Source organism: Eleginops maclovinus, chromosome 12 (assembly GCF_036324505.1).
Source record: "Eleginops maclovinus isolate JMC-PN-2008 ecotype Puerto Natales chromosome 12, JC_Emac_rtc_rv5, whole genome shotgun sequence".
Classification (NCBI taxonomy): Eukaryota; Metazoa; Chordata; class Actinopteri; order Perciformes; family Eleginopidae; genus Eleginops; species Eleginops maclovinus.
The window spans coordinates 26,209,713-26,237,581 of record NC_086360.1 but is presented as its reverse complement, the minus strand read 5'-3'; the positions used below and the strand labels follow the sequence as shown (position 1 = coordinate 26,237,581).

The 27,869-nt window shown below is 42.2% G+C and overlaps 1 protein-coding gene across 3 annotated transcripts; it reads left to right on the top strand.

Annotated features, from left to right (window-relative positions):
• Positions 1-602: 602 nt before the first annotated feature.
• On the top strand, positions 603-27,869 carry gnb1l (guanine nucleotide binding protein (G protein), beta polypeptide 1-like). Of its 3 annotated transcripts, none has more exons than XM_063897772.1 (7): positions 603-687; positions 7,788-7,959; positions 8,544-8,669; positions 8,867-9,029; positions 12,000-12,092; positions 19,472-19,687; positions 25,339-27,869. In XM_063897772.1, the coding sequence occupies exons 2-7, from the start codon at positions 7,835-7,837 to the stop codon at positions 25,615-25,617; spliced, it is 1,002 nt and encodes a 333-aa protein (XP_063753842.1). In that variant the 5' UTR covers positions 603-687; positions 7,788-7,834; the 3' UTR covers positions 25,618-27,869. The 3 variants fall into 3 exon arrangements, with proteins under 3 accessions (XP_063753842.1, XP_063753844.1, XP_063753843.1); XM_063897774.1 differs by having other exon boundaries at positions 609-671; XM_063897773.1 differs by having other exon boundaries at positions 615-775.

Genomic DNA, 27,869 nt, shown 5'->3' with positions numbered 1-27,869 from the left:
AGAGAATATATCTGAGGTGTTCTCAATTTGTTTTAACAAAAAGCAGTTAAAGGTATCAATAGTTTATCGGATGTATTTTTTAATTAGCTAAGTAGTAAACACACACAAACAGAGAGCACGTTTTTCCCTGAAACTGAGTAATCCAATTCTTCTGTTGTTTTAAATAGAAAACTATTAAATGACAATCTCCCAAAGTAACGTAACAAGTTTACAAATTAAAAAGCTAGTTGTTGGCAATAGAAAAAATTAAATCTGAGGCTTCAACAAAAATAGGTAAAACTACCCAAGACATACAAATAAATAAGACATTACAATATAAATAGAATTGAATATCTATTGAATGTTTTCATAGACTTTATGTAATATAAAGACACTGCAATGATATACCCTGAAACACATATGCCTAGAAATGAAACGTCCGGACACACACACACACACACACACACACACACACACAGAGCAGAGAGAGAGAGCGAGAGAGAGAGAGAGAGAGAGAGAGAGAGAGAGAGAGAGAGAGAGAGAGAGAGAGAGAGAGAGAGAGAGAGCGTGTTGAGTTTTTTATACAGGCACTTTTGTGGGCAGCTCATACGTTCCAAAGAGGGGTCCTTCAGCTGTGGCGCATGATTTGTATTTCCTCCTCGCAAAGCGGGCTGACAACTTTCAAAACACCGGTGTGTCACTGAGATGGTATTGTGTTTCTGTGTTGTTAAAGCTTCTCTTTGCACTTTAATGTAACTACTTCACGCAGCGACAACGACTCTCACGTAATGACAAGGTACACGTGTGGGCTTTAGCCTCTGGTTGTGGGCAGCTGCTAGCTTGTTGCTAACCTCCTTAATGTAAACAACATGAGGTTTAAGCTAGTCTTATAAAGTGCCTTTATAGATATGAATTCCAGTCGTATCTTTTCTGTCTTCAACCTCACATTTTAGTTTACGATTTAGGTTCAGAACAGTAAGTCATGGAAAGAATATAGAGTATATAGCAGCCTTTTACAACGCATAGTAACCAAGAGTACTGTAGCCAATATTAGCAAAACAAACGCTCCGAACAATATCAATGTAAAACCAGATCGGTATGTTAAATGCGTTCATTGTATCTCTTACTGTAACTCGCATGTTAAAGCAATTATTTTTAAGCAGAATGAGCTTCATAGGCTTCATATCAAATGTGATAGCCTTTACTAAAGTCAGTAAAGTATACTTGTGCCAATTACCGAAGCTACCTTAGCTACATGCATTTTAAAATAAAGTTGGGTGCTCATAAATTAGCTTAACCAATGTTTTGGAAATAACTTTAACCCAGATTTGTAAGAAAAGTGAGTGTAGGAGACTCAGTTTGTTTGTTGGATGTATAAGATTAATAAGCATTACGGTTAAGCAAATGCATTTTAGCTATGAAGAAGGCTGGCACACATATCCTGAGATGTTCAAGTGTATTTTTTAAAGGGATGCAAATTCAGATGCAGATTTAAAAGTTCTATACTTTTCCTCTATATTATGATTTATATTCAATTGAATTTTGCATATCAAATGGAGGACAGTGCAGTGCTTTTTAGTTATGAAATGGGTCCTGTAGCTATGTAGATCCTGTGTCTGTGGTGATGATGCAAACATTTCAAACTTTTTTTTTCATTTCAATATTATTATACATTTCCCAAGACACACAGAAAAAGAAAAACAGCAATACAGTACAAGGAAAAGGCTCAAACAAACAATACAAATGAAACATTAAGCAAGGAACAGTTGCATAAACATTGACTTGCAGCAGAACATGGTTTACTCCTACTTACTTTATATACTTTTTATTCAGATTTATTTGTATTTCTTTATTATTTCTGATGGATTATCTGTTTAACACACAAGATATACACCCCAGCCGTCAATATTGATGCCCAGAGTGAATATTATGGCTCCAATTGTGTGTTTTATCACGTAGGAAAGCTGCCGTCACAATTTGAGACCAAGTATTACCTTATTGTCACCCAACAAATGCACAACTTAAACTTCCTTTTACTTAAACTTAGCTTTTAAACGTGTTGAGTTCTGGCTTAACTGTGGTTGCTTTTCACCCTGGATGCCTACGACTAGTTAACACTTTGTCAATCTTTTCACCGGCTATTACTTAGTCTTGATGGAGTCACTCATCACACCCAACATGTGCATGTTGACAAAGTGTAACATGTTGTTGTGTGTGTTCTTTGTCCCCTGTTGCATAATGCATTTACTTGTGTTCATATCTTTGCTGCATGGACAGCCACATCCCTATGGATCCGAAGCCCATCACACCCCACACAACGCGTGGAGATGTATGATGACACTCGAGCTGTCGACCCTCTTGTGTCTCTTTATCCGCTATGGAGGAAATGGGTGATAATGCAAACAGATAAGGCTCTTGGTACCTGTTGACCACCGTCAGGACCTCCTAAAACAGGACCCTCTGACACAGTGCTCCATCAGGGCCTGCCTCAGTGACACCCACAAGGCATTGAGCTCTTATCTGCTATGGCCCCTGCTTAGCATTCACGCCATTCACACGAACAATGCCACCTCTTCCCACTCATTGGACCTGTGACTGACAGTGGGTGTTGGTGCACTTGTGTCTGACTTCAGCCTCTGTCTGACGCTGGGCTGTTTATCCAGGGCCAGATAACCCCACCAAGACACAATAAAGGGCGTGTGTCTTCCTCGACCCACTTCCCATGTTGTTTGTCTAACTGGACTTTTAATAATGGACCTCGCTCTCCATTTGGCACGTTGGTTTCCTCCTCAAAACGATCTGTATTTGTCGGGGGAGGGTGGAGGGCAGAAAGGCTGACTAATGATCATAGAGCCAGCTCACCCCCGCAGCCGGTGACGTGGAAGTGACCCCTTGGCGAGACGGTGAAAAAGAGGGAAACGGCCGATAAGTCTATTGCTTGTGTTTGACCAGCAGAATGACGAATAGCTGAGGTATGATGAAGGGATTCAAGGTCTTTATTTTAAGCTCGATGGCTCAGATGTTACAGAAAAGATCCTTACTGGTTGAAATGTTATAAAGTTGTCTTCTCATTGGAAGGCCTGTCCAGAAAGCGGCTTCTGAGCTATGTGTAATCTACTTCACTTTTCATCACGCAGCTCAGATCTCATATTTGATGAGGCTGATATCAGCGGGGGATCTCGGGATCCCATGCCTCCCATAATGGCTCCTGTGAAGCTGGGGCATTATAAAGCTTCTATAATAAACCCCCTGTGATCAGTATTGCCCTCCCTCCCTGCTCTTATTTATGAATGGCAGAATTTGACAAGGGGGGGCAGCTCAGGTGGGTAGCTGCTGATCACATGATACCAGCGGCTAAAGAGCGAGGAATGCGGACAGGACTCCCCCTTCACCTCCAGTCAAAAAAACTTTGATGCCCCATATCATAACGAATACCCTCCCTTTTCAAACCCCTCATATGTGCAGCAATGTTCAGGGAGCTGCAGTCGGAGCAGGGGGGGGGGGGACAGATAGTGGCTGCGTTTGATCTGAAGGTCGCCAGCCCCTTGCTGGTGTTGAGAGATGCTTGGCGGACGAGGCTGGCTCTTATTTAATAACATGAAGGGGAAGCGGACCTTTCTCTCATAATTAGGCCTAATTACCCGCTAGGTGTGGACAGACGGCCCAAGAAGAGACAAACTGCCTTTATCCACGGACTTAGAGTCAGATTACTGCGGAGCTGTCTTATCTGTTACTGGGCCAGCAGGAGCCTCCATCCTCCTCGCTTCTTCCCATCGTACCCAGCTTTATTAATCAGTCAGTCTGATTTATTATCCCTGTCCACGTTAGACCTGGTAGTTAATGAGATTTTACTGTGGACATGTTTAATAAGACAGTTCACTGACCTATTGGGTATTCGTTATATATTGCTTACTCTGTGGAAGTACAATTCTGCATGCAGAGAAGATTGGAGATCTGCTTTAATGATGCACAAAGCTTGTTAGTGGCTAAATATGTGTCCTATACCATTTTTAATTGAGTTTTATGGAGCTGCATGGATATCCAAGCCTACAAATCATATCCTGCTGACTGAAAAATACATATGTGCCACAAAAATGACAGCATGATCCTTTACATTCAGTTACAGTCAAAATAATCTCAGTTATCTTTCCATAAGACTGAAGCTCTAGATAGAACAAGTAACTAATCCTTAAGGATGTATCATGAGGATCACATCCACCCCAGCTACTCAATCACTGCCACTTCTCCAGCAAGGTATCTTCAGATTCACTACAGACATCAAACCTACAAGCTTTTAAAGTGACAGGTTGGATTGTTTGCTCGACTGCCTCTCTCTGTTGGCGAGGAACAATCTGAGGGTCCTCACAAATAGATTAGAGTGACATCCTGCCACCGTCTTGTTTGTTTACAGTATCTGTCTCCCCCCTTCCTGAGCTGCCTGCGTGTTTGTATTTGGGTCTGTGGACGACTCGCTCCCCCCACAACAATGGGTCTGTTGTGGGATATTCAGACACTGGAAATGCTGACGCCTGGAAAAGAGAAGAAACTGAGGAAGTGGTGGCAGGGGAAAGTGGACATTATAGAGTAGTCATGATGGTTTTTTGGAAGGCTGACCTGGAAGGTATCAATGCAAGGGCGTCTTTGACAAAAAGCAATGGGATTTTTCCATTTGATTTAGGAATATTGTGGCAAACAAACATTAATGGTACTTTTAGCAAGAAGATGTCCATATTTTAACCCCACTTTTATCATACTTGAGATGTAAATGCTTTCGTAAATAGCTTATGTCATGCTGTAAACAAATTACATCACGGTCCCATGATTTCGCGCCTCCACTGCTATGTTAAGTGGCTAATGTTTAGCAATGACGTATAGTTAGCTTAATTACTGCCTTTTTTAAGACATGAAAAGCTTCAGGCGTCCACCACACTGATGCGTTTTATGTCGTAGAACAAAAAATGTAAATCTAACAACCCTGATTTACCCACAGGACTTCATGCATCTTCCCAAAAACCATTGATTTTGTGTAAAGGTATTAAAAAAAGTGCAAAAATGCAAACTATTTTCCGGGTTTCTAACCACTCTGTACCCTTTTTCTTCGATATAAATGTGGTTATATAGTGCCTCCACCATCTCCATCGCTGTCCCTCATTGTTGTTTGTGACTGACAGTGAGCTATGATCGCCATTTCAGACACTTGTCTTGAGACAATGAAAACAGAGGGTTTTGTCCGACCGTGACTCACAGCTCCATTCAGGCCTGCCGCAGGACGACAATAAGGGACGGCTAATCCACCTGTTATCAGGGTGAGCCCCGACCTGTCACACACTCATACAGGAGCAGGACTCTGGCGCAGGAATGCAGTCGAACCCATCTACACAGCTTAACGGACAGACCCTCCCAAAAACCCTGTTGACGGTTATTGCCATTTTTTTCCAACCACGTCAAAACAAGTTTGTACAGTTATCGGTTTCCTGCTGGTTTAGTTTCATGAGTGCCATATTGTTTGGTCATTTCACATACTTGGATTGATGGATCTTTTCTGTAGTAAGCATGGAAATAGTGCATTATCTTGCAAGCATGCCGTGTGGTAAACTGATAGTAAGTCTGTCCTTGTGAGTCCGTCAGACTCCACCGTAGCGTCCTTTATTAGGCAGGCTGGTCAGGGGTCTCCTCTGTCTCTCCGCTTCACAGATTCACATGGACAATTTAACCACTAACCTCCTGAAATGAGTTGCTACTGAATGCCTCGGGCTCCAGTTTCGGCAACTACTGATTGCAGGGATCAAGGGTTATGATAAGTAAAAGTGGAGGAGGGGCTGATGGAGTGTCGGGTGTTGATGTTGTGCTCATTAACTCACAAGGCCCATAGTGACCCATGTTGTGCAAGAAATACACTTTGTTGCTTTATTGCTACCTTTGAACAAGACGGTGCACCTCTCATATCTGTCTGTTCAATAGTTAGTCGACACTTAGCTTAGCATAAAGACTGAACACGGTTATTTCTTAGTGTGAATTAGGGACATCCTGGAGTCCTTGCTAGTAGCCTGGCAAAATCACAGCAATGACATGATGCAAGTGGCCATGTTTACACGTTGTTTAATTTTTGGGGAAATTAAACAAGATATCTAAAGTGTTGGGAAGTGAGTTTTAAAGGTCCTCGACAAAAACAAACGACCCTAAAATGTGAATCGCTGTTCTAAAAGGGGGACGGTTAAGTGTCGATTGATGCGTTTAATAAAAAGGAAGCTTATCTTTTTCAGAAGAGGCACAAGCGATGGAGGATCATAAACAACTTTTTCCATTTGGATTGGTTGTTAGGGGTGGTTGGTTCTGAGTTACCGGTACCACTTTAGAATAAGACTGCCCTTATAAAGGATTCATAAAGGGTTTATAATTAGGTTATTAATTAGGTTGTAAACACTTTATTAATCATTAAGAACCATTTATAAACCAGTTCAACATAGTTTTCATACATCAACACAGGCTCGCTATTTGGCAAGATGACTAAGCCTAATATTTGCTACCTAGCTTCCTTCCTCGTCTTCATCAGCCAGCATCCTTGGTATCTGTTGTTCACTGAGTTGATTCTCCCCCCATCCATCTTGATGTTTCTTGGCATCTCTTAAGCTAGGTAGCCAATATCAGGCTTAGCAGTACAGATAAATGTGGGCTCACTATTTGGCAAGCAACCGGTCACAGTGGCCCTGTTTATCTTGTCTTATAAAAGCTTATTAATGATTAATAAAGTGTTCACAACCTAATTAATACATGAATTACAAACTATTTGTAAACCCTTTTATAAGGGTAGTCTTGTTGTAAAGTGGTACCGAGTTACCTGTAGGTGGATTTATGGTCTTTATGCTAAGCTAAGCTAATCGTGTACTTACTCAAGCTTCCTATTAAGGAGCTGCATCCATGTCCTTATTAAACTCTCAGCAAAAGGGAAAATAAGTATTTCTAAAGCCAGCTTTAGTACGTTCTTCTGCGCCGATTTATTTCTAAAACTTTTATCTGTGGCTCGGCTTAATTTGATATTTTTTGGAAAGTCATATTTAGGATTGCTTCCTGGTCGCAGCCTCGAGGTTGGTTGCAATTAAACCGGCTGCTTACATTGGTTCCCATAACACTGAGAAGATGGGATGCCTCAACCTTAATTTAGTCTTTTATGGCATAATAATGGTGTAATTTCAATCTAATTTCAATTTCAATTCAATATAAAAGCCATCTGAAACCAATCACTAAGAGTCACTCACATGTGATGGTACTGTAATTTAATGTTGATGCATCATTTCCTCGCAGCATACCTGCGGTTGGATCAGTTTCCTCCCCAGCCCTGCCTACAAACGACATAAAAGCCCGAGCTGTTACCTGTGCCTCTGGGACAACGGCTGTTGATCACAAGAGGAGGGAGAAGCCAGAATCTCCGTGTGTTTACAGTAATTAACCTGTCAGGGGTTGTGATTTATGACGTATTGAGTAAGAGAGGTGTTATCAGGTAGACGAGGAGGAGGAAAACAGAGAGGCCACAGGGTTTGTAGCTGCTAACAATAGGGAAGATACAGACGGAGCATTAAACACAACTGTCTGCTGTGTGAACGGCTTCCAGGCAAAATGCCTTCTGACACTGCTTGTGCAGAAAACTAAACAAAATGACTGGCTTTCTTATGTTTTAGACTTCAGTTGTATCCCTTTGAGTCCATTTATCTTCATTTAATGGAACTTTTACCGTTCTAACTGCACTTATATAAGAAAGCCTCAGAGGTAGCTCATCCATCTGCTCTTTTTCCTTCTGCTGTCTGTTTCAGAGGGGTTCCTGACACAGGTTTGCAGCCTCCTTGCATCCACACATTGAATGCATGAACCAGGGATGTCTCGTCCCGCTCCGTCCCCCATCTACACCCTGAGGGGGGCCGGCGCACCCCTCAACACCCTCCACTTTAGCTGCCATGGAGGGGACCCTCCCCTCTTATTTTCAGGGTAAGTCATTTATCTCAACATATATATTTGGCCCTTCATCTTCCTAAAAACGTGAAGATAGTATCGTTAAGCTCATGCATAAAGGTAGATACCAAGCCAGCCAATCAGGATTCAGTATGGTCTTTTAGGATGGGTACAGAGTTTGGATGTTTAAGAGCAGCTTTTAAAGCACCACACACCAAACGTTTCGATGTTTCAGTATTTTAGAGCAAATCTGGCCATATCTGTTGAGAAAAGAGCAATCTTCAATTTAATATTTCAATTTATAAATTAGGGCTGTCGCAAACTCTGAATTTGGTGGAAAAAACTATCTACAATATCAATATTATTGCGATATCTACTGGAAATGTATAAAATCAACCAATCAATTCCATATTTAAGGATCACCAAGAAGCATTTTGTCTTTATTTGTGAAATAAATTGTAGTGATTTGTGTGTGGGGCATGGGGGATATAAGAGGTGCTTTTATTAACCTTATAACAATATATAATTGGTCTTAAATACCACGGGTATCGTCAGTATGTTGTGTAATATTGCGATTCCCCTCATGTATCTAATAAAAAGCAATCTGTTGGATTTTGCAGGTCGGGGAAGGGTGCCATCCACATGTGGAACCTGAACACCAGGAGGGCGGAGAAGGTAGTAGAAGGGCATTCTGGGAACTCTGTGGTGTGGGTCAACACTCTGCGGGGGACAGACACCCTCATCAGGTGAGGATAACATGTCCATCCCTCTATTGCTGTTCTACGAGCAGTTTGGAAAATACTTTTTTACTGGTAACTTAAGAACTCATTGTTTGTTTTATCTATACTTAAAACCTTGGGAAATAAGATAACTAGACATTAAGCAATCAGTGTTTTGAAATATGCAATGAACTGCAGCTTGTGTGTTTTCTTTGGTGGAGCAGTCAGGGCCGGGACATGCGAGTGTGTCTGTGGGATCTGAGTGAAGGTCGCAGTGCGCTGCTGGACTCGGTGTGGACCGGCAGCGTGGGGTTCTGTCAGTGCTCGCTGCTGGAGACGAGCACCGGGACACATCTGCTGGCCTTCGCTGGACAAGAGATCGAAGAGGTGAGACGTCAGCGATGGAAACTCTAAATGATCTGTGGGTGTGTGATGTGTCCGGGTGTCTTTGTTACTTAGCTTACTTTCTAAATAGCAACCAATCTGCCAGTGCATGCTGGGATGTACTCTAGCCCACTGCAACTTGAGAGTCTTAACAATGTGTATGAATGGTTAAGATGGACGTTTTTTAATCCCCGTAGGGAAATTCAGTAGTTACATTTCTATTTAAGTACGGTTTTCAAAGATAGAGACCCTTTGGTCAAAGTTTCCACTGGCACATGTTTTCCCACGCACAGCATGAGAAAACATCCTTGAGGTTATTGGTGGGAGGTGGGATGGTTAATTGGTTGAACCATCATGTGAAAGAATGCCAACCTGTATGAACCAGACCAGACCTGCTGTTGCCAGTTCGCCGGATTGACTTCCTCTACAAAAACACATTTGTGGCTTTTAGTACTATTTGATAGCTTCATGGAACATTTCAAGTCTCACGGCAAAAAGATGTCCAAACCCTGACAAGCGCGATCCATAAAAATGAAATCTAACCTAGTATTAATGTCATATTTTCTGACGACCATCACTGGAATGAGTCAGTGTGACATGTTAGCGTGCGGTTTGCAGACAGGACTTGTCAAACAGTTCCATTAATAAACCTGCCATAATGTCATGAGTCACAATGCACTCTGCAAAGGTGTGAATGTAGTACCAGCCGTCAGATAAATGTTGGTTGGCTGTCGGTAGTACGCTATTTCTTTCCTATTAATCTGATGTCTATAAGGCCTGCTTTTCCAGAGCTGGCTGCTACTTTGAGTGATGAAAAAGTCAAAGTATCTGCTTTAATCTTAGACTGCTAGATTAAAAAGAGAATTTCTAGATCATGCACTACAAAGTAGTCACGGGTTCTGACCGCACGATGTGTCTCGTACTTAATGCTCAACACCCAGCAGCCTGAGGGGGGCTTTGTGTGGAGGGAGGCGGGATGAGGAGAGGGCAGCCAGGGATTCAGCCATCTTTTATTGCCTCCAGATTCATGTTACTTGCTTTCGCGGTGGAGGAGCCACACTTGAAAGGGACAGAGCGGTCACCTGATCCCCGGCAAACGTGCCTCCGCTAACCCCGGTCCAGCAGGCCAGGCATCAGGGCGCCTGTGACTCCCAGCACCTCAATAATGCCATTGTCCCAACAGACACAGACAGACAGAAACACACACACACACACCCCCATACAAGTTAGACTAAAACAGACCGCAGCCAATATTGTCTCCACGCCCCATTCCACAGACATAACTGACCACGACAGATGCTTATCGTGTCGCCGCAAATAAAACGCCTCACATAAACGAATTCCATCCAAAATAAACACACAAATGGCACAATGGTTTGATTTAGTGCAATATGCAGGTAGGTCAATATTTAGGTATGCAACCAAGAAGACAGATAAAGAGTTTCCTATTTCAGGTGGTTCCACTGTTTACTGCTCACTCTGAGATCCTGCTAGCAGACACATGAATTAATAGTGTGGGTGTTTTGTTTACGGGGCAGTGGGATGCCACACAAGAACTGCGATCACCTGAGGCGAAGACACGTCCTTGAAGGCGCTCTTTGTTCGAGGTAAACACGCAGGACAGATGGGGCCGAGCGCTAAAATACAGATCGCTGCCTTAAAGGGCTGTTTAACGTGAGGCCTAATGAGGATGAATATGCGGATCATCAGCAAGTGGAGGGGAAAGAGTTTGCGGGTACACACTCGCAAAGACACACACTTTATCACCGGCTTCATTAGGGCCGTGCATTTTATCAGAATCAGTGCCAATGTGTGCAGGAAAACACCATTCATGTCGCGGGGGTCGGGCTTTAGCAGGATTTATTATAGACAGTGGGGGCGGCCGCTGGGCTCTGATGGATGGGACTGTAGCGCCGGGTGCAAGCGCTCTGATCTGCGGAAGTCTCCCAACCACAATGACAGATTCACGTTGCTGCTTTTGTTATTCGAACTCGGAAGACAAACAAATCAGGACTTGGCGGACAGCTTGTAGGGAAATGGACTTACAAGCAAAAGTTTCTGTGTGTAACCGTAACAAAGTCGAAGAAATGTAAACGGAATAAAAGTAATGGAAAGGGATAAATGAAAACAAAAGGCATCAGTACAAACTGGAGGAAGTCCAAGTGCTGGTGAAAGGACTGACCACAGTTGGCCTTAAATGAAACCACTAGAGAATATGAGCATGATTCAAGTTTCCTAGGTCGATGCTGTTGGCCCACTTGTTTTGAACTCCAGACCCCCATATTTGTTATCGCTTTCAAAGTGTATTCTGTCTCAGGTGACGTCAATTAAGGCGATTTATCAGAAGCCACAAAAAGACCAAAAAACAGACTTTGATTTAAAAGACATGTTAAAAAATGGGATGATCAAAAGTGTAATTGCATTTCATATCTTTAGTTATTTAACACTTTTTGTTTTGACACATTTTATGTAATCAGGATAAACAGAAACAGGGTAATAAACACCTGAAACTTGTATTTATAACACTGCTCAGAAGGTATCTTCTAAAGCGTACTCCTTTTTATTCATTTTCTTTATGAAAGTGTCAACACTGGTTGAAAGTGTTTCCTATTCGTCTACATTCCTCTATAGTGTATTCATTATTAGCACTACTGAATACTTTAGCTTTTTTCCATCTGTTATATTTAACTCTTTACACCTATACACTGCACTTTACAGCTTCTTTGCACTTCTGGTTAGCTGCTAACTTCGTCTCGTTGTCCTAGTGCTTGTCTCTGTGCAATGAAAATAAAGCTGAATTGAATCTTATGTGATCTAATCTGAAATTGGTGGAATTATTCTATAAAGGTAGCATGGGATTACCCTAAATAAAGAGGGCAAACGTTTAACCTGGTAACTGTTAGCATGTTAGCATACTCATTGAGAGGTCAGCTATCTGTATTGAGTTTTTAACCTGTCATGTGTTTTCTGCAGATCAAGATTATTGAGCTTCCCAGTAAGACCCCAGTCTGCATCCTGGTACCGGACGCTAAGCTGGGGATGGTCATGTGCATCAAGCTGTGGCAGGTGAGCACCCGACAGGTGTCCTTTTCATGGACATGGTTGCAGGTTTTTCCTTCTTAAGCCCCAAAAAGTCAATAGCTCACGTTCAAAAAGTTCTTGTTGGCAGCCATCATAACGAGCAGGATGTTCTGTACTCTTTAAAACAAGGATGGAAGAGTGTGTACTTTTTCTTTACTTACCTGCTTTACTCTGATTGGCAGGCAGCCCATAACAATAATACAAAAGTCAACAAAAATGCACATGAGCGACGTGGCACATGATTTAGAGCCCGACAACTCGTCCTGGGCCATTTTTCCAAGCGTTTCTTCTCAGCTGGCAGCGAGTCCCAACACTGTAATTAGAGCGTTTGGAAGGGCCGTGGGTTCACAGCCATATATCAGCCTGCAGCTGTACATCCAATCTGATCCCAGCTCAAAAACACTGCTTTCTGTTTTGCAAATGCTGTCAAAGTTTTATTTTCCAGCCATTAAGGAGACCCTGTGATTATTTTCACGGTTAATTATTAACTCTTTGGGTTTGGGGCTTGAGTTGCATAAGACTTTGGATGTATTTTATGGGCTGTAAAGCTTACAGACATGAAAACACAGACTGAGTGAGTGAGGCGTGTCACTTTTCCTATTCAATTTAGTATTCCTGGTAAACAAATTAGAGTGATTTTGGTTAACAAGAAAACCCGTAAAGGTGACATTGTGTTGGTGAAATAATTATAGAGCAGCCTCACGGTGCAGGCTGACATTTGCTTTGCTTTTCCGCCTTTGATTTCACTGTTACACCCACCTTTCATCATCTGATTTATGAACAAATGCTGCTTCAGCGTTGAGTGCCAGGAAACATAATGATCAATTATGTCATTATAAATGATATAAAATCGTTGTAATACAGCACAGGCAGCTTTCTCACTTCAAAGCCGACGGGCCCAGGTGATTTTAAATCATCTCAGGCCGATTCCTTTAAAGGCGGAGGCACGCTCATCTGTTACTCTGACCCACACTCTCGAGAGGCAGATGGTGTGTGTGTGTGTGTGTGTGTGTGTCTGTGTGTGTCTGTGTCTGTGTCTGTGTGTCTGTCTGTTCTGCAGATTAATCTGACATAAATCGCATTTTCCTCCGCCTACAATTAAATGAACACGATCAACGGCCATTTAAGATGCTCTAAAGCTGCAGGTCAGAGTAGAAGAGTAAACATGAGAGAGCAAAATAAATACAAGCTAAATATCAGTAAAGATTATTGTTCATTTATTTATTATTTCATACAGCTGCTGTTTGGATGTTAAAGTGCGTCCAAATCCAAGTATTAGAAAATGCACATCCCATACCCAGTTGTTGTTATAACAGGGAAAACGTTACATTTTAAACACTGGACACAAGTTAAGGTCTTTATTCCTGTTGTAACTACAAACCACCGTACAGTTGTCAAAAAGAAGCCTCATTAAATATTATTGGGTAATTGAGCAATCCTTAATGATTTGGTACCACAAACGATAAGCTAGCTAGCTAACAGCACTGATCCTCACTTCCTGTTAGGGCACAGAAGCCATGTGCGATTTGAGAAATGACCAAGTGGTTGTAATTGATACGCTCGTGTACGATGTGGGAGTGTAGTAATGGAATGGAATTGAGACACAGCATTATTTTAATTTGAAGGTTTGTGGAGCTAATTAGCATAAATGTAGCAAACGTCAAAGGGTTAGCAATGCTTTGTTGATTTAATGTTGTGCAATTTCACTTATATTTCACGTTCAGGAGTCTTATTTGTATTGATCGTGTATAGATGTTGTACATTAGTGGGGATGTAGTAGTATGTAGTGGATGTAGTATGACATGAAAGTGAAAGCAGTGCTCTGTTTATTAAAAAGTTCACTAAATATATTTACAGTCCCTAAAATCAAGGAATAATTGTGACCTTCATATTCGTAATCAAATAATTGTTGTTAGAATTCACACACACACACACACACACACACACACACACACACACACACACACACACACACACACACACACACACACACACACACACACACACACACACACACACACACACACACACACACACACACATTCTCATTCTGTCTGTCACTCATATGAAAAAAAAAGTGTCTCACCTTGTCTTTCACATGAACGGCTCGTATGCTACCCACTGTTTCCCTGACCTCACACAGCAGGAGGAAACAGCCCACACCGTCCTCCTCTCTCTCTCCACGCTGACACACACACACACACACACACACACACACACACACTCACACACCAGGAAGAACCCACTGAACATTACCCCCCTCCCCTCTCTGTTTTCCCTCTCACCGTCCTTTCCCTTTTTTTCTCCCCAAGAAGAGACGTGATTATCCTCCATTATTTCACAGACAGACTCACCAACAGATTTATCGTCGGCCTGTAAGCCCTCTCTGCCGGAGTTTATGGAAAGAGATTTAATGCAGTGTTAAACTTCACTTTCTCCTCACTTCAGCAAAATCCCACCCAGCCCTTTTAGCTCATATTCTGGGCTTCATCTCGAAGGTGACACAGCTTATCGTCTGGTTTCCCTGCATCTGATTGGACGTGAACAGTAGGGCGATGGCGGAGGGGAGAAGCCTCCACATGTGGGTCTGCCGTGTGCCGGGGCTTTGGCCAGAGGGACAGCATTGATGTATGAAGTGCAAGGCTTTTAATGTGAACAGAGGCTGGCGGGGAAAGGAAATGTTCCTATACAGATATCCATCACTCTCAGCTCATCACCTCGCTTCCTCGTGACCATGACATCATGTCGGAGCGGGACAGAAAGCGCAGGGAGCGATTGGTTCCTGATGTTGCAGCGGTGCAGCCTCGGGCCTGCGGCGGACACATCGAGCAGCAAACAAACTCTCTGGGTTGTTCACAGAAGGAAGTGTACGCAGAATATACAAGAAAATCCCCCCCGATATGTCTCTCTAATTACATTTAGATTGTATTTATTTATCATTTTTAACTTATTAGTTTATTAGACATGGACAGCGCTATTGATCAACAGGGAGAGAACTGTAAACGACCCAGATTTAGACCTAGAGGGCTAATATTCCGCTTTTGTTCCTGGCCGGATGTTTAAAAGGCAACCTGGACATGGAATAAAACACAATACTCTATCAAAAGGAATGTATGGTAAATACAGCAATCCTCTATTAATAACGCCACAGTAAAACAAATGAGTACTTTGAAGATTTGACCAGCATGTATTTAAATGTGTTATTGGCCAATGCATTACAGACTTTATATAAACGAATGTCACTTGCTTTAAATCAGGGGTGTCCAAACTACAGCCCGTTGTTAATAATAATGGAATAATAATAATGGGGCTTTTGTTATATTGTACTTCTTAAATATAGATGTAAACTGATATTTCACAGTAGTATTTATGTGTTAATGAGCCCACTTTACAAATAAATTCAGTACTTTTAAAGTTGAAAACATTTTCTAACAAAGCTAAATAATAATAATAATTTGCATAACAAGCTTGAAATATACCCGTCATATTTCCCCTTTATTATAAGCTATCTGAGGCTTCTGTTTTAGGCTGCCAACTGAATAAATGAACCCATATAGAGAGCTTTGATTTAGGCTGTTTTTTATTCCTAAAGCATATTCAAGATTAAGCATAATTTACCTACATTTGATTGCTTTTGCGTATAACTTCACTTATGAGGCAATGTACCTCACCTGGAGTACTTCTAACGATTTGATTATCACATTAAAAAATGGCGTACAAAGCAGACGTGACACAAGGATTCACTGAATACATAACTTGTACTTTCACGGCTGCAGATTCGTGGAGAAACGCCCTTCTTTCCCCCTCGCTTTACGACCATCATCACCGACAAAACGGCTGATCTAATTTACCCAAAGACATGACATATACTATCTTATAAAGCTATCAACCTGATCTCGTTAAAATCTTTCTTAATTGGAATGCTGGGACAGTGCTTTCTCTATTTACTCTAAATATGGTAACCAGTATTTAGGTTTGCTTTTTTCCCATGACAGCTTGTTTTTTGTGTGACAGTAAATTGAATATACCAGACTTTTGGAAGAAGACAAATTAATACAAATCAACCAATGACAAAAATATTTTTCGTAGCATCTCATCGCTAGCAGATGACTAGAGGGTTACTTTCTGCGTTGGCATTGTAATCATTTTGAGCTGGAAACTGGAACACCGATTCAGAGGAATTGGTTCAGCAACTGTTGTGATGTTATTTTGTATTTGTACGAGCTCCAGGTTGCAGCTTAGTATATTGTGTTACATCAGCAGGAGAGGGGCTTTAAACCTGTCCTTCCGAAAGTGATGAGAAAAGCTTAGTAAGGAAATTAGCAAACAACCCAAATGTGAAATAGTCTTGACTTTTCTAGAGGCCTTGTTGGCGACCCGAGGTTGGTCTGAAGCAACAAACACCTGAGCGACCAGCAGAATAGATGCAAATAGACAAACAGGCATAAAATGTTTGCATTGTTATCTTCACCGAGGAGGGGGTTTGTTTGTCTGTTTGTCTGCAGGATGACAGATCACTCACTTGTTGGATTTTTTGTTGAGCTTGCAACGATCACGAAGCACGGGCTTATTCAAAGACTAGTTTTCACGTATATAAACGGCCTTAGTGATGGTCAGCGCCTCTGAGTGATGATACAGGACAAATGGACCGAACAGCATTACCTGTAATTGATAGAAATACATTATGGAGACAGATATAAAACACTTTAATGTCCTCCATAAGTACAGCTGTGAAGAAATGGCAGTAGATCCCATGACTTTTAACAAGCTGAAGCCCGACTAGTTGCCAATCTGGAGACAACCCAGCGTCTCTCCCTACCGTCCTCTTCCACCGGCTTCCATGCATCTGTCTGTCCAGCTGTTCAGGGTGATGAATCTCCTCCAAAGCCCCGGCCCCACTCCAGCAGAGAGCCCTCTTGTAGAAAGGCCTGTGCAGGATATAATGAATTAGGTGTCTACCCAGGGTTCCCCGACCTCCGACCCATGACATCATCAATCAAGGAGGTCCTACACTTAAGTGAAACGGTGGGCCCCAAGCCTGGAACGCTTAGCTCGGGTCCCTGCCGGCAAGCAGGGGCCACTGATTTTCACTTGTTTTTATTTGTTTTCATAATCCCTTAGTGTTCGTCCTCGCTGATGTGTTTGGAAGGAATACACGACTCTGTCTATAATTTGTTTAAACGTGGAAGAAGAGAAATATCGGGCGTTAAGTGAGAAGAGGACTTGAAGATGGATGAAAAAAAATGGGAGACATGGCCCCCCTCGCACATATGGAAAGCATTTCTTTCCCCTCCTCGCTTTTCCTGCAGGGCACGGTGCTTTCGCTGGGGGCCTGGTGGTGCTTTTAAAGGAAAAGGCATGAGTCAGGACAAAATGTCTTTCTGTGCGCTCTGTATTCATAAGTCTTCAGGAATGTTGCGTGTCTTTTGAGAGGGCAGCGGGAAGTCGTTCTTTTGAGCTTAAAAAACGTAAAATCGTTTTTAGATAAATCACTCCAAGCATGTGTGGATATCGTACGGTGTGTTTGAGGTGTGGTACTTCCACTACTGTCTATATACAGTAAGTGTACAGACGGAATGTGGGTTTATGGGAAATCGGGATGCAGGTTGGATCTGCTAGTTGTGCTAGCTACCATTTCTTTACCCATTCCTCTTTCTTCTTTGTCTATAAACGCACAACATTTTTATAAGTGTGCTTTCACAGGATTTGTGGCCAGATTTCACTTTTGATTGTTATAAATCCTCTCTTAAAAAAACAATAACTAGGGATTTTCTTAATGTTTATTTATCTTCTTATTTATTCTTTTATTTTATCTATTTTTTAAAATGTGTTTTACTTAATTAACTGTCCTTTTTCTAGTTGCTATTTTTAATCATTAATTGTCTGCCATTAGCTTTAAGTAAAGCTTGTTTGGAAATGGCTATATAAAAAAGGATTTTAATGTTGTTTAAATGTATTATTCCTCCCTTCTCTTTCTCCTTCTGTCTTCCCTCCCTCCCTGCAGCAATGCTAAGATAAATGAAGCCCTTGCTTTTTATCAGTTCACCTTTATGCTCTCCTTCACAGAAGTGATTTACAGTCTGCGACTGAAGAGGGGAGGCAGCAGTACTTCATTCCTTTTATATGTAACACGGCTTTCTCTGTTTTTAAATACATATAACAGTTAAATATAACTTAATGTTTGATCTTAGTAAAGGTTTCTTTATATTTATGTTTAACAGAGGTGGTATAGTTTAGGTGTTTGCGTCCGATGCCCGTTTGTGCACCTGGCTTAATTTCATTTCATGTGCTCTGAAAGATTTAGTCGATCGTTTCAGCCGATGTAAACATTGCGGCGGGATGTGAAATGTCCCGGGGCGAAATGGGGAAGAAGCAACACTATAGTCCGTTGGTTGTTTATGGTTTTGTTTGAAAAAGGGAGCGTGCATGAGGTGTGAAGCGCTGAAACAATGAGTGCATTTATCACTTAGTTGATTGACAGAAAATGAAATACAGCTTTCCCAATGTTTGTGTTTGACTGGTAATGGATTTAGGGACACAAGAATCCATGTGGGAAATTAAACTAACTTATTAAATGAACAATTGTTAGAACACACTTCAATAATAAGTATTTTATTAAACTATTTATTTTAGCAATATTTCTGATCAAATATTGAGTGCGAATGTGTGAAAATAGCATGAAAGATTCAGTATCATTTTAAGGTAATGGGTAGCAAAAGAATCAAGCAGACTTAGTCAAGAATGAGGATGAAAAAAGGTTTTGATAAAATAAAGCAAAACAATGCACCTTTTAAAAACAAATCACAAATTACTAAACAAATCTCAAACTGTTTTTAGATTGAAATGATTTTAAAACCTTTTTTAGATTAAATTAACTTCTTTGTTCCCGATTTAAAAATGATGTTTGCCAAGAAAATGCAAATGATTTAAAGTTAATTCAAAAAGAAAGTGTATCCGTATCAACGGTAGTGAGATAAACATCTTTCCAGTATCTGTAGAATATCAAATACACAGAATAGGTTATAATAAATGTCAACAGAAGATACTATATGCATTTCACAAGTACGTTTACATTGTTTTAATGAAAAGATAAATTCTATAAGGAAAGCAGTAGGTCTTGCAGTCTGCTGCGTCCCTGCACTGCGTCCCTGTATGAGGGGCGGCAGAGGCCTGAGTCTCAGTGATACAGATGAGGAGCAAAGTGAGGAGTGCTGTAATGGAGTGTTGGGAGAGAGAGCAGCAGGCTGAGTGTCTCTCCGAGTGTCAGCGGGAGCTTCCACACAGATAACCTCTGCTCCGCTTCCAGCTCACAGCTCTCACATCTGACCAAACTCCTCTTCTCTTATCGTCCCCCTGACTTCCAGCCAGACTCGGGCCCCGGACCTCTCCTGTTGGCCGGATACGAGGACGGGTCCCTGTTGCTGTGGGACGTAACCCAGAGGGCCCAGCTGAGCCAGGCCAAAGCCAACCCTGAGCCCGTCATGTGCCTGACCTTTGACACCGAGAGTCTGAGAGGTGTGTCTGGCTCCTCTGAGAAGAACCTCTCCTCCTGGAGGCTGGACGGACAGAACAACCTGCAGGTCAGCAGAGTACAGACTTACTACTCTCATGTTCCCAAAGCCTTTATGTCAGCCCAGCACTTCCTATCATGACTCAACTAGTCTTATTATAACAGCTTTCAATAATGTGAAGAACATCGTATGGAAGCCTAGCATTCAGAAGATAGAGTTAAAACACTTAACATTCAAGGAAAACATCCATTACTCATAGCTATCTTATGGAGCCAATAATGCACTGCTTTAAATTGAATCATAATAATCTATTTTATTTATATGGGCGCCTTTCAAGGTCGCTTTACCAAGTAATCCATTAATGTAGCTTTTATTCAACTATTTTACTATTGATTAACCATACTCTGTAAAGCGCTTTGGACTGCATCTTGCATGCTGTATACATAATGTTTGTTGTTGTTGTTGTTATTATTATTTATTCAGTCGTTTTTACTAACTATTTTAACCAATAATCCATAACTTCACAGAAACCTTTGTGTACCATTTATTTGTTGCTTTTATCTCCCTGTTTTTAAAGCATTTTTCATCACTTTTAGAGCTAACTATTTCAACCATGCAACTATTTTAACTCATTTTCATTCACTTTTTATTATTTCTATTTATTTTTTACTTAAAATGACTACTTACCAATCACTACAAGCTAATTTAAAAATAATGTCTTAGCTGTAGGGGCTACTCCCCTTACTGACCCCAACAACAAATGTTCTATGTATATTCAACCATGCATTTATTATTAACAACTATATAAACTGTTCATCCATAATATTAGGCTTGCTGCTAATACTTTCCTGCTCTCCTTCTGACTAGTTTTCTGGCACTCTCGATGGTAACATGTAGTATTGACGTGTTACAGCACACTCATCGTTTCATATGTTTAAAATAAATAGTATAGGTATTGTCTTTATTCTGCCGTCCTTCCTGTACTGTCTGTAGTGACCCTGCTTCAGGCCCTCCACACCCTGCATGCTAACAAATTGTTGCACAACAGTCAGCTCCATGAAAAACCAGAACACGATAATAGAGGAGTTCGGAGGAGAGTTGTGTTTCTTTTAGAAAACACCAGGGGCCGAAGAGGAAGAGGCTCAGTGGGGCTGCAGGGGCCATAAATCAGCTGCTGGTTACACAGCGATGGCAGGGCCAGGGGCCAAGGGCCGAGCTGGGGCTGTCACTCCAGACTCATACCACACACACCTACACACACACACACCACACACACACACAACAGTCACACATTAGGGCTGGGTTATATACTGTTGTTCAGGAGGAAAAACACAGCACAAACAGATCATTTTAACCCAGTTTTTTAAAAGAATCCTCTTGACAGGGAACTTTTTGAGATGCATACTTATCTTAAAAAAGACAATACACACACACACACACACACACACACACACACACACACACACAAAAAACAAACAACACACTAAAGCCACCGTCAGAGCATCCTCTGCCACACCATAAGAGACACATCGGCTTTGTGCCATAATTCATTTTACATAAGAGCCAGCGCTTCAGAGACTTTATGCCTCATTTGTAGCCGTATTTTCTCTTGATTTCATGAGCAAAAGGGAATGCTGCTCCCATTCTGCAGCCAACCGCCATGAATCAGAGCGGAGAGGAACCGGGGGCTGATATAGTACACGCCTGCACAGTCGAGGGCTATTATTCTTTCCAGGTCTTTTTACAAATGAATGCTTGAATTAGAAAAATTTGCAAAGCACCCACATTTTTTCAACCTGAAAATGAGTTTGGAAAAACACCACGAAGCATTTGATTCAATATACCAAAAACAGGAGGAGAGTGACTATTCGGTTTATTTTGCTCGAGCAACAAAATATTGATTCAGCATGTAATCCAGGATGAGGATGACAGGGAAGAAGCACAAGGGAGGGGAAAAGATCCAACAGGGGCTTTTAAATTATCCTGTAGTGCAGCTCAGTGTGACGTCCAGACAGCTATCCTCAGTTCTTCCCACAAAAGTATTTTTGTGTGGCAGGAGGGGAGGGAGGGGGTGCGGGGACCTGCCGGGTTGCGGACCCTGGTCCTGACGGACGACCCGAGAGAGGTAATAAAAATATCAAAATCTCGGAGGCCCCTTAACCAAACAAAAAACACATCTGCAGTAAAGGGAACAGTAGTTCACAGTGGGAGGCTGCAATAAAGGCTGAGGAGGCTGTAAGTGCCACAGCATCCCACTTCCCACAAATTAACCCTGAGATACCGCTGGATTCAACGGCGAAGGAAGATAAATGCTTTTCGTGTAATGGAGGGGAAACTGAACGTGACACAACCCAGTGCGTGCGTGATTTAGTGAAGCGGAGGGGCTGTGAAGTGAGCTTATCAAGCCTGGCTAAAGACAGATAGCCTCAGGAATGGAGGTTAATGTAATACACATGGCTCCCAGAGGCCTCTATCTGCCGCTTGACCCAGCTGCCCCTGATATCGTTTCATAGTAATGAGGCATCTTCTTCTTCCTTCCCTTGTAGTGTAGGGAATGTGTCAGTGCGAGATTGATGGGCATTGGTGTCGGGGCTTTACACACTGTTAAACCAGATGGACATATATTTAGGCGGCCACTCAAATGTATTGACAAGTGCAGAGGCGTGTTCCTTCACGTGAAAGAAGCGGGTATGGACAGAGGGAGATTAGCAGTGGAACTCAAGCGTGGCTGACGGCGAGCTATTTCTGAGGCTGATGACAGCTCTCTACAGGTGGAGCTCCTGCCCCTCACCTTCACTGCAATGTAAAAATCTCCTAAATATTCCCCCAGTGGTCTCCTGTGAATCCGACCCGACATGTTATTCGGGTCATATCAACCTCAGTCTGATGTATGTCTGAGCTGCTGTCATAAAAAATAAAAGCTCTCTTGCTTGAGAACTTGTCTTTTGTGAACGGCTCTGCTTTGACACATCCATCTCCTGTCAGCCACAGCCAGGCTCTGACAGGCCAGGTGACAAACGGCTGTAATCTCCCCCCCGCCACCGATTCACGAACAGGGTGCGTCTGAAATACCTGCGAAAAGCCTCCCGACCGCTAGGCTCGAGTGAGTAAGCGATGATGGGACGTTTCAGTGGATGAGCGTGAACGTGCCAAGACCGAGGGGAAAGACGAAGAGGAGAGAAAAAGAGGAGCGAGGGCTTGAGTGAGATCTGCCAAGTGGACGCTCCTTTTGAACGTCTCCTCTGTCGTTGAGATGCTACAAAAGAGGATCCCGAAGTGTGAGTTTGTGTTGGATCTGTCGGAGGCCGCAAGATGTGTAGTGGGCCCAGCTGCGGTCGCCTCCTGACAGCTGACAAAGCAAGCTTGCTGTGCTTGTGTGTGTGTTTCAAATAAAATGGGACTGCAAAACTCCGTCGATGGAGACATTGGATTTGATTACAGTTAGTCTGTTTATTGGCAAATCCAGTTAATAGTGGTTTGTTCATACTTGGAATAAACACCACACTGCTGCTGGATAACAGAACTGAAATTATAGCACAATTCAGTCCATTTACTTTTAACGGACAAATTAAAGTTATCCCGACATTCTGGAAAATAACCTTCATGGGCTTCAACTTCCATTGGATTGTTTTCAGATTGTTTTACTTCCATTCACCCAAGGGGATGACTTGATTAGTTTGCGCGCTAGTCACACCGATTCGGGCTGCAACATTTTAGCAAAATTGCAATATGGACGAGTGCAGTAAGCTCAAAGGTAAAATGTGTGAAAATAATTGCACTAACTATTGTGGAGCTACGGGGAAGTCCTTGCCTACAGATAGTATTCTACAGACTTAAGAAAATCTCCTTGTTTGGTACAGAACCCGGTAAATGGGAAGCAACCAGTTAGCTTAGCACAATGACCTAAACAATTAATAGTTCATTAAAAAAACAATGTCATATGACTTTATGTCACAATCAGAATCAGAATGTCTTTATTGACATCACACTTGGGTATAACGAAATTTCCTAGGTGTCTAAAGTATAAAAATATAATAGGCACAAATAAATAAAAGCAGAAGCAGCAACGAGAAGACACTGTTAAATGCAAATGTACCTATTTACACATTTTATAGACTAATACCTTTTAATATACGAATTATAAAACTTAAATATGGCAGGGTTTTAGAAATCTAGCAACGCTGCATCTAAGCCCCATTCATTCTACACTGTAGCCCAGGAGGATCTTTTTTTTCCTCACCACTTTACCCGTTCTCACCGTGTAAAAAGTAAAACCACTTCCCCAGCTCTACTGAACGACCATTACTACATCATTAGCCGGTTACTGCTTACTTTTGACCTTTTAATGAAACAAATGCCTTTTCCGGACACAAACTATGGGAAGCAAAACAAACAAAAACAGACACTTAAACCCATCATTATCAGGCCTCTAATGCAAGCCAGATGCAGAGAGGTAGGAGCATACCAACTTCTTGAGGTAATAACAAAGCTCAGAACAATCTTTCACCCCCCGGGTTTCTTTGTATCAGTGTATCTGGTTGTTTGGTCCAACCAGACACACTCTCTTTCGCACCAGGGGTACCGGCGATGATGGTTTGCTAAACAACGTCCTGAACTCTCTCAGAATCGCTTTACACGTACAAGGATTGGTGCAAAGTGGAGCGTGGTGCAGGTTGAAAAGGCTGCACAGCTCGCTCTGTTTTGATCAATGACATTCCTCCCTGCCTTTCCTCTCTCTTGCATTCCACTTTATCCACTTGGGCCATGAGTACCTGGCTTATATCTTCCACATGCAGCTCGGTGGATGGTTCCTGCCCGGAACAGGAGCATGCAGATAAATTCTCCACCGTCTCCTCCCCATCCCAGGCCATTAGTCTCCCTAGACACAGCTTATGAAGTCAATTATACGCTGTCCAGTTTGATTTCAGCTCCCATATCCAGATGTTTGTGTCCCATCCACAGGTCCTGCAGAGATCCCTAGCTTGCAGGAAGAGCACGTTCTCTCCCCAGGAATGCCCTCCACAGCAGGCCCTTTTTAGATAGCGATCTTTGCCGCCATTCATTATAATATGTCAGAAAGTTGCCCCCTTTTTAGAGCGATTGATACAGTTATTGGACAAGGGGAGAAGGAACTGTGGCTAATTTTTCACAGGCAGACAACGGTGTATTTATCGGTGTCTCTCTTCTCCCGCTGACCAGACCTTTCAGTGCGACTGTAATTCATCAGAGGTGTCTAAAAGCAACAAGGCCTCTGCAAACAAGCGTTTCAGCGAGACGGTCTCTCGTGCAGACTGTAACAAAGGTAACTCCATGCCCCTCTTCCAGAGGAGGCCTCCCCCCTAACTCTAAACCAAATAGCGGTACGCAGAGAGATCCGCTCGCTGCCCTCGTGCCGTAATGTTTTATGGCCGATGATTGAGTCTGCAGGTTCAACAGACACCCAGCCTCACACTCACAGCTCAGTCATCAGATCAGCTGATAGGCTCTCCATGGCGGTGTTTTTGTTGGACTCGGTTTCCTAGACGGCAGTGATTAATCGACTCAGTGACCTTGTTGGTTTGTCTGATTATTTTTGTCTCCTTATTTGCATTAATAATTTTTGGTTTTAGGTTTCTCTGCTACTCTGCAAAGAGTTGGAAATATTTGAACTGTGTCTCATGCAGGTTTGATTCATGGCGTTCCACCCTGCTGAAACCCTTTTCCTCCTTGTGGTTTTACAGCTCCAGGACTCTGTGACGCTGGTCAACCCTGGGGTTTCCCAGCTGAGTGTCAGAGGTGACGGGAAGCTCCTGGCATCAGCGGGCTGGGACCATCGGGTGCGGATATTCGGGTGGAAGAAGCTGCGACCGCTGGCGGTGCTTCAGTACCACACCGACCTGGTGCTAAGCGTGGCCTTCTCTGACCACCAGGATCCCCAACAGAGACTGCTGGCTGCTGGATCCAAGGACCAGCGCATCAGCCTGTGGTCCATATACAACGAGGGGGCGGACACTGGCTGAGCCTCTCAGCTCTGGGAGGATTTATGGACTTTTAATCAGTAGTTTCTTCTCATTTGAATGTGACTGAAAATGGTATCAGTGGCTAATAATCCCCTTACATAACAATGCTTTACTCATTGTTTGTCCACCTTCTGACCAACTTTCTCCACTGAGAGCGATCCAGATGCATAAGGAAATAAGGGGAAATATATATGTGACTCTGACACATAAAATAGTATCCTCTGCTCGGACCCAACAACTGACTTTAGTGACTTCATCATAAAACAATAAGGAGGTGATGAACAACTGATAACTACAGTGGTGGGCTGCTAATGTGTTCTCATGTTGTCTTTATCTAAATGATTTAAAGCTTGTTCCACACAACAATCCCTGTTTTTTTATTAATGTGACCTAACACTGCCAGGGGTATTTCTAGAAAAAAATATAGCATGAGGCGCTAACGTCACTCCCCGCCAAAATTACGGCCCCGCCCACTTTCAGGTGAACGTTATAGTGTCTTCATGTCTTAAAGCTGCTGAGTCATATATTGCACCTCCAACAACAAATAAATCCAGAGGTTTCTTTACTTCCTCTCCAGAAGAAAGGAGAGTGAAAGAAAGGATCAGAAATCTCAGTCTCAGTGTCAGCCTGCTGCCTCTTCCCCCGGCAGACCCACCGGACATCCATCCCCTATTTATTCTCCGTAAGCTGTCTCTGCCGTCTGACCAGACATCTGACACCATCTTCATATTTCTGGACTCATTAAAGCCTTTCTGACCAACAGAGATATTGTTTTCTGGCATCACTTTAACATTTTACAGTGAGATTCTGCATTTTGGTTTAAGGGCGCACGCCCACAGTGAGAGGGAGCAGCGCCGCTGTTACACAGTTCAGACAAAACCCTGATTGCATTCTGCTACAGGACCCTGCCTTCAATCTAACTTGAATATCTACAAACTTATCCTATTATTACATCAACAAATCTAAATGCCATTGCCCAAATGATGTGTACAGGTAACATCAGAAATATAAAGGTCAATATTTGAGATATTAGAACAGATAAACCTTGTTCACTCTCGGTTTGGTCGGCATATTGTTGTCTTTAATTCAATTTCCTCAAGCCTGTGTTACACAATATTCAGGTCAATACATAATACAGTATTTCCATTGTGTACAAACGTGTGTGTATATATATACCTGTATAAATGTATATATGGCAGCTGGACAGACTGACTGAAAATATCTGATCTCTTCCGAATAGCTCATGGATCTTGTGGACCACTGTTTGCTGAAGCCTTTGTGATGCTGTGTGCAGCTATGTGATTGTGTTGACTTATCTGATGGGAGATTTGCTCCAGTGGACCTGAATTTGAGGTTTAGGATGCACCTGAGCAGCTATGTAATCCGGTGTTGTTATTCTAGCAGCTCTTAGCTTCACACACAGCCTGACCTGGGTTGTATTTGTCAAACAAGGTTAATCACAGCAGGGACACAAGGACCAGAGGGATGTTGGTTTAGTGCTTTCTGGTGATCTGAAGATCCTCCCCATGGTCAGCTTTACGTGTGTATGAGCTGATGTTCATTTCTTAATAGGTATTACTTCTTTGTTAATGAAAAATGGCAGAAAACGGAAGAAATCTATGCATCAAGCTGAGGAATTTAGTTATTATAACAACTTGTTTCAAAGTCCTCGGAAAGGGGGATCAAACATCTTTGCAGATTGAAATTAAACAATGAACTTTTGCATCTACTTGCAGGAAAGAGTCTGAAAAACCTGGTAAAGAGTTAGCATTTTTATAGCTTTGAGTTCCCATTTTTTGGGGTTAGAAGCCTGAAAAAAGATCTGTGGTTTACACAAGCTGAATATATTTTTCCACTCAAAATATCCCAGTAAATACCCCACTGGTGAATGTCTGCAGCTTCTATGTGTGGGGTTAAGTAACACGTGTCTAAACAAAACTAATCGTCATTATGCAAACATTAGCCGCCATTAGCTTAGCCCTGGTGCAATCTCATGCGGTTTGTTTTTAGCATTTTATTAGCTTTTTACTTCTAGCAATTTACCCTTTATAACTCATAGTAGTGCTGTTAGTATGTGGAAACATCTTATGTCATGCATTATTCCAAAAGCACTGGTAAAATCCATTGCTTTTTGTCGAGGGAGCTTTTTTTTAAACGTCTCACTGTATGGCTCTATAAAGATGTATTTTGAAGAAACAGACATTTGTCATGAACAAGGCCAAAGGGGTCCTGTTGTGAGAGTCCCAGAGAAA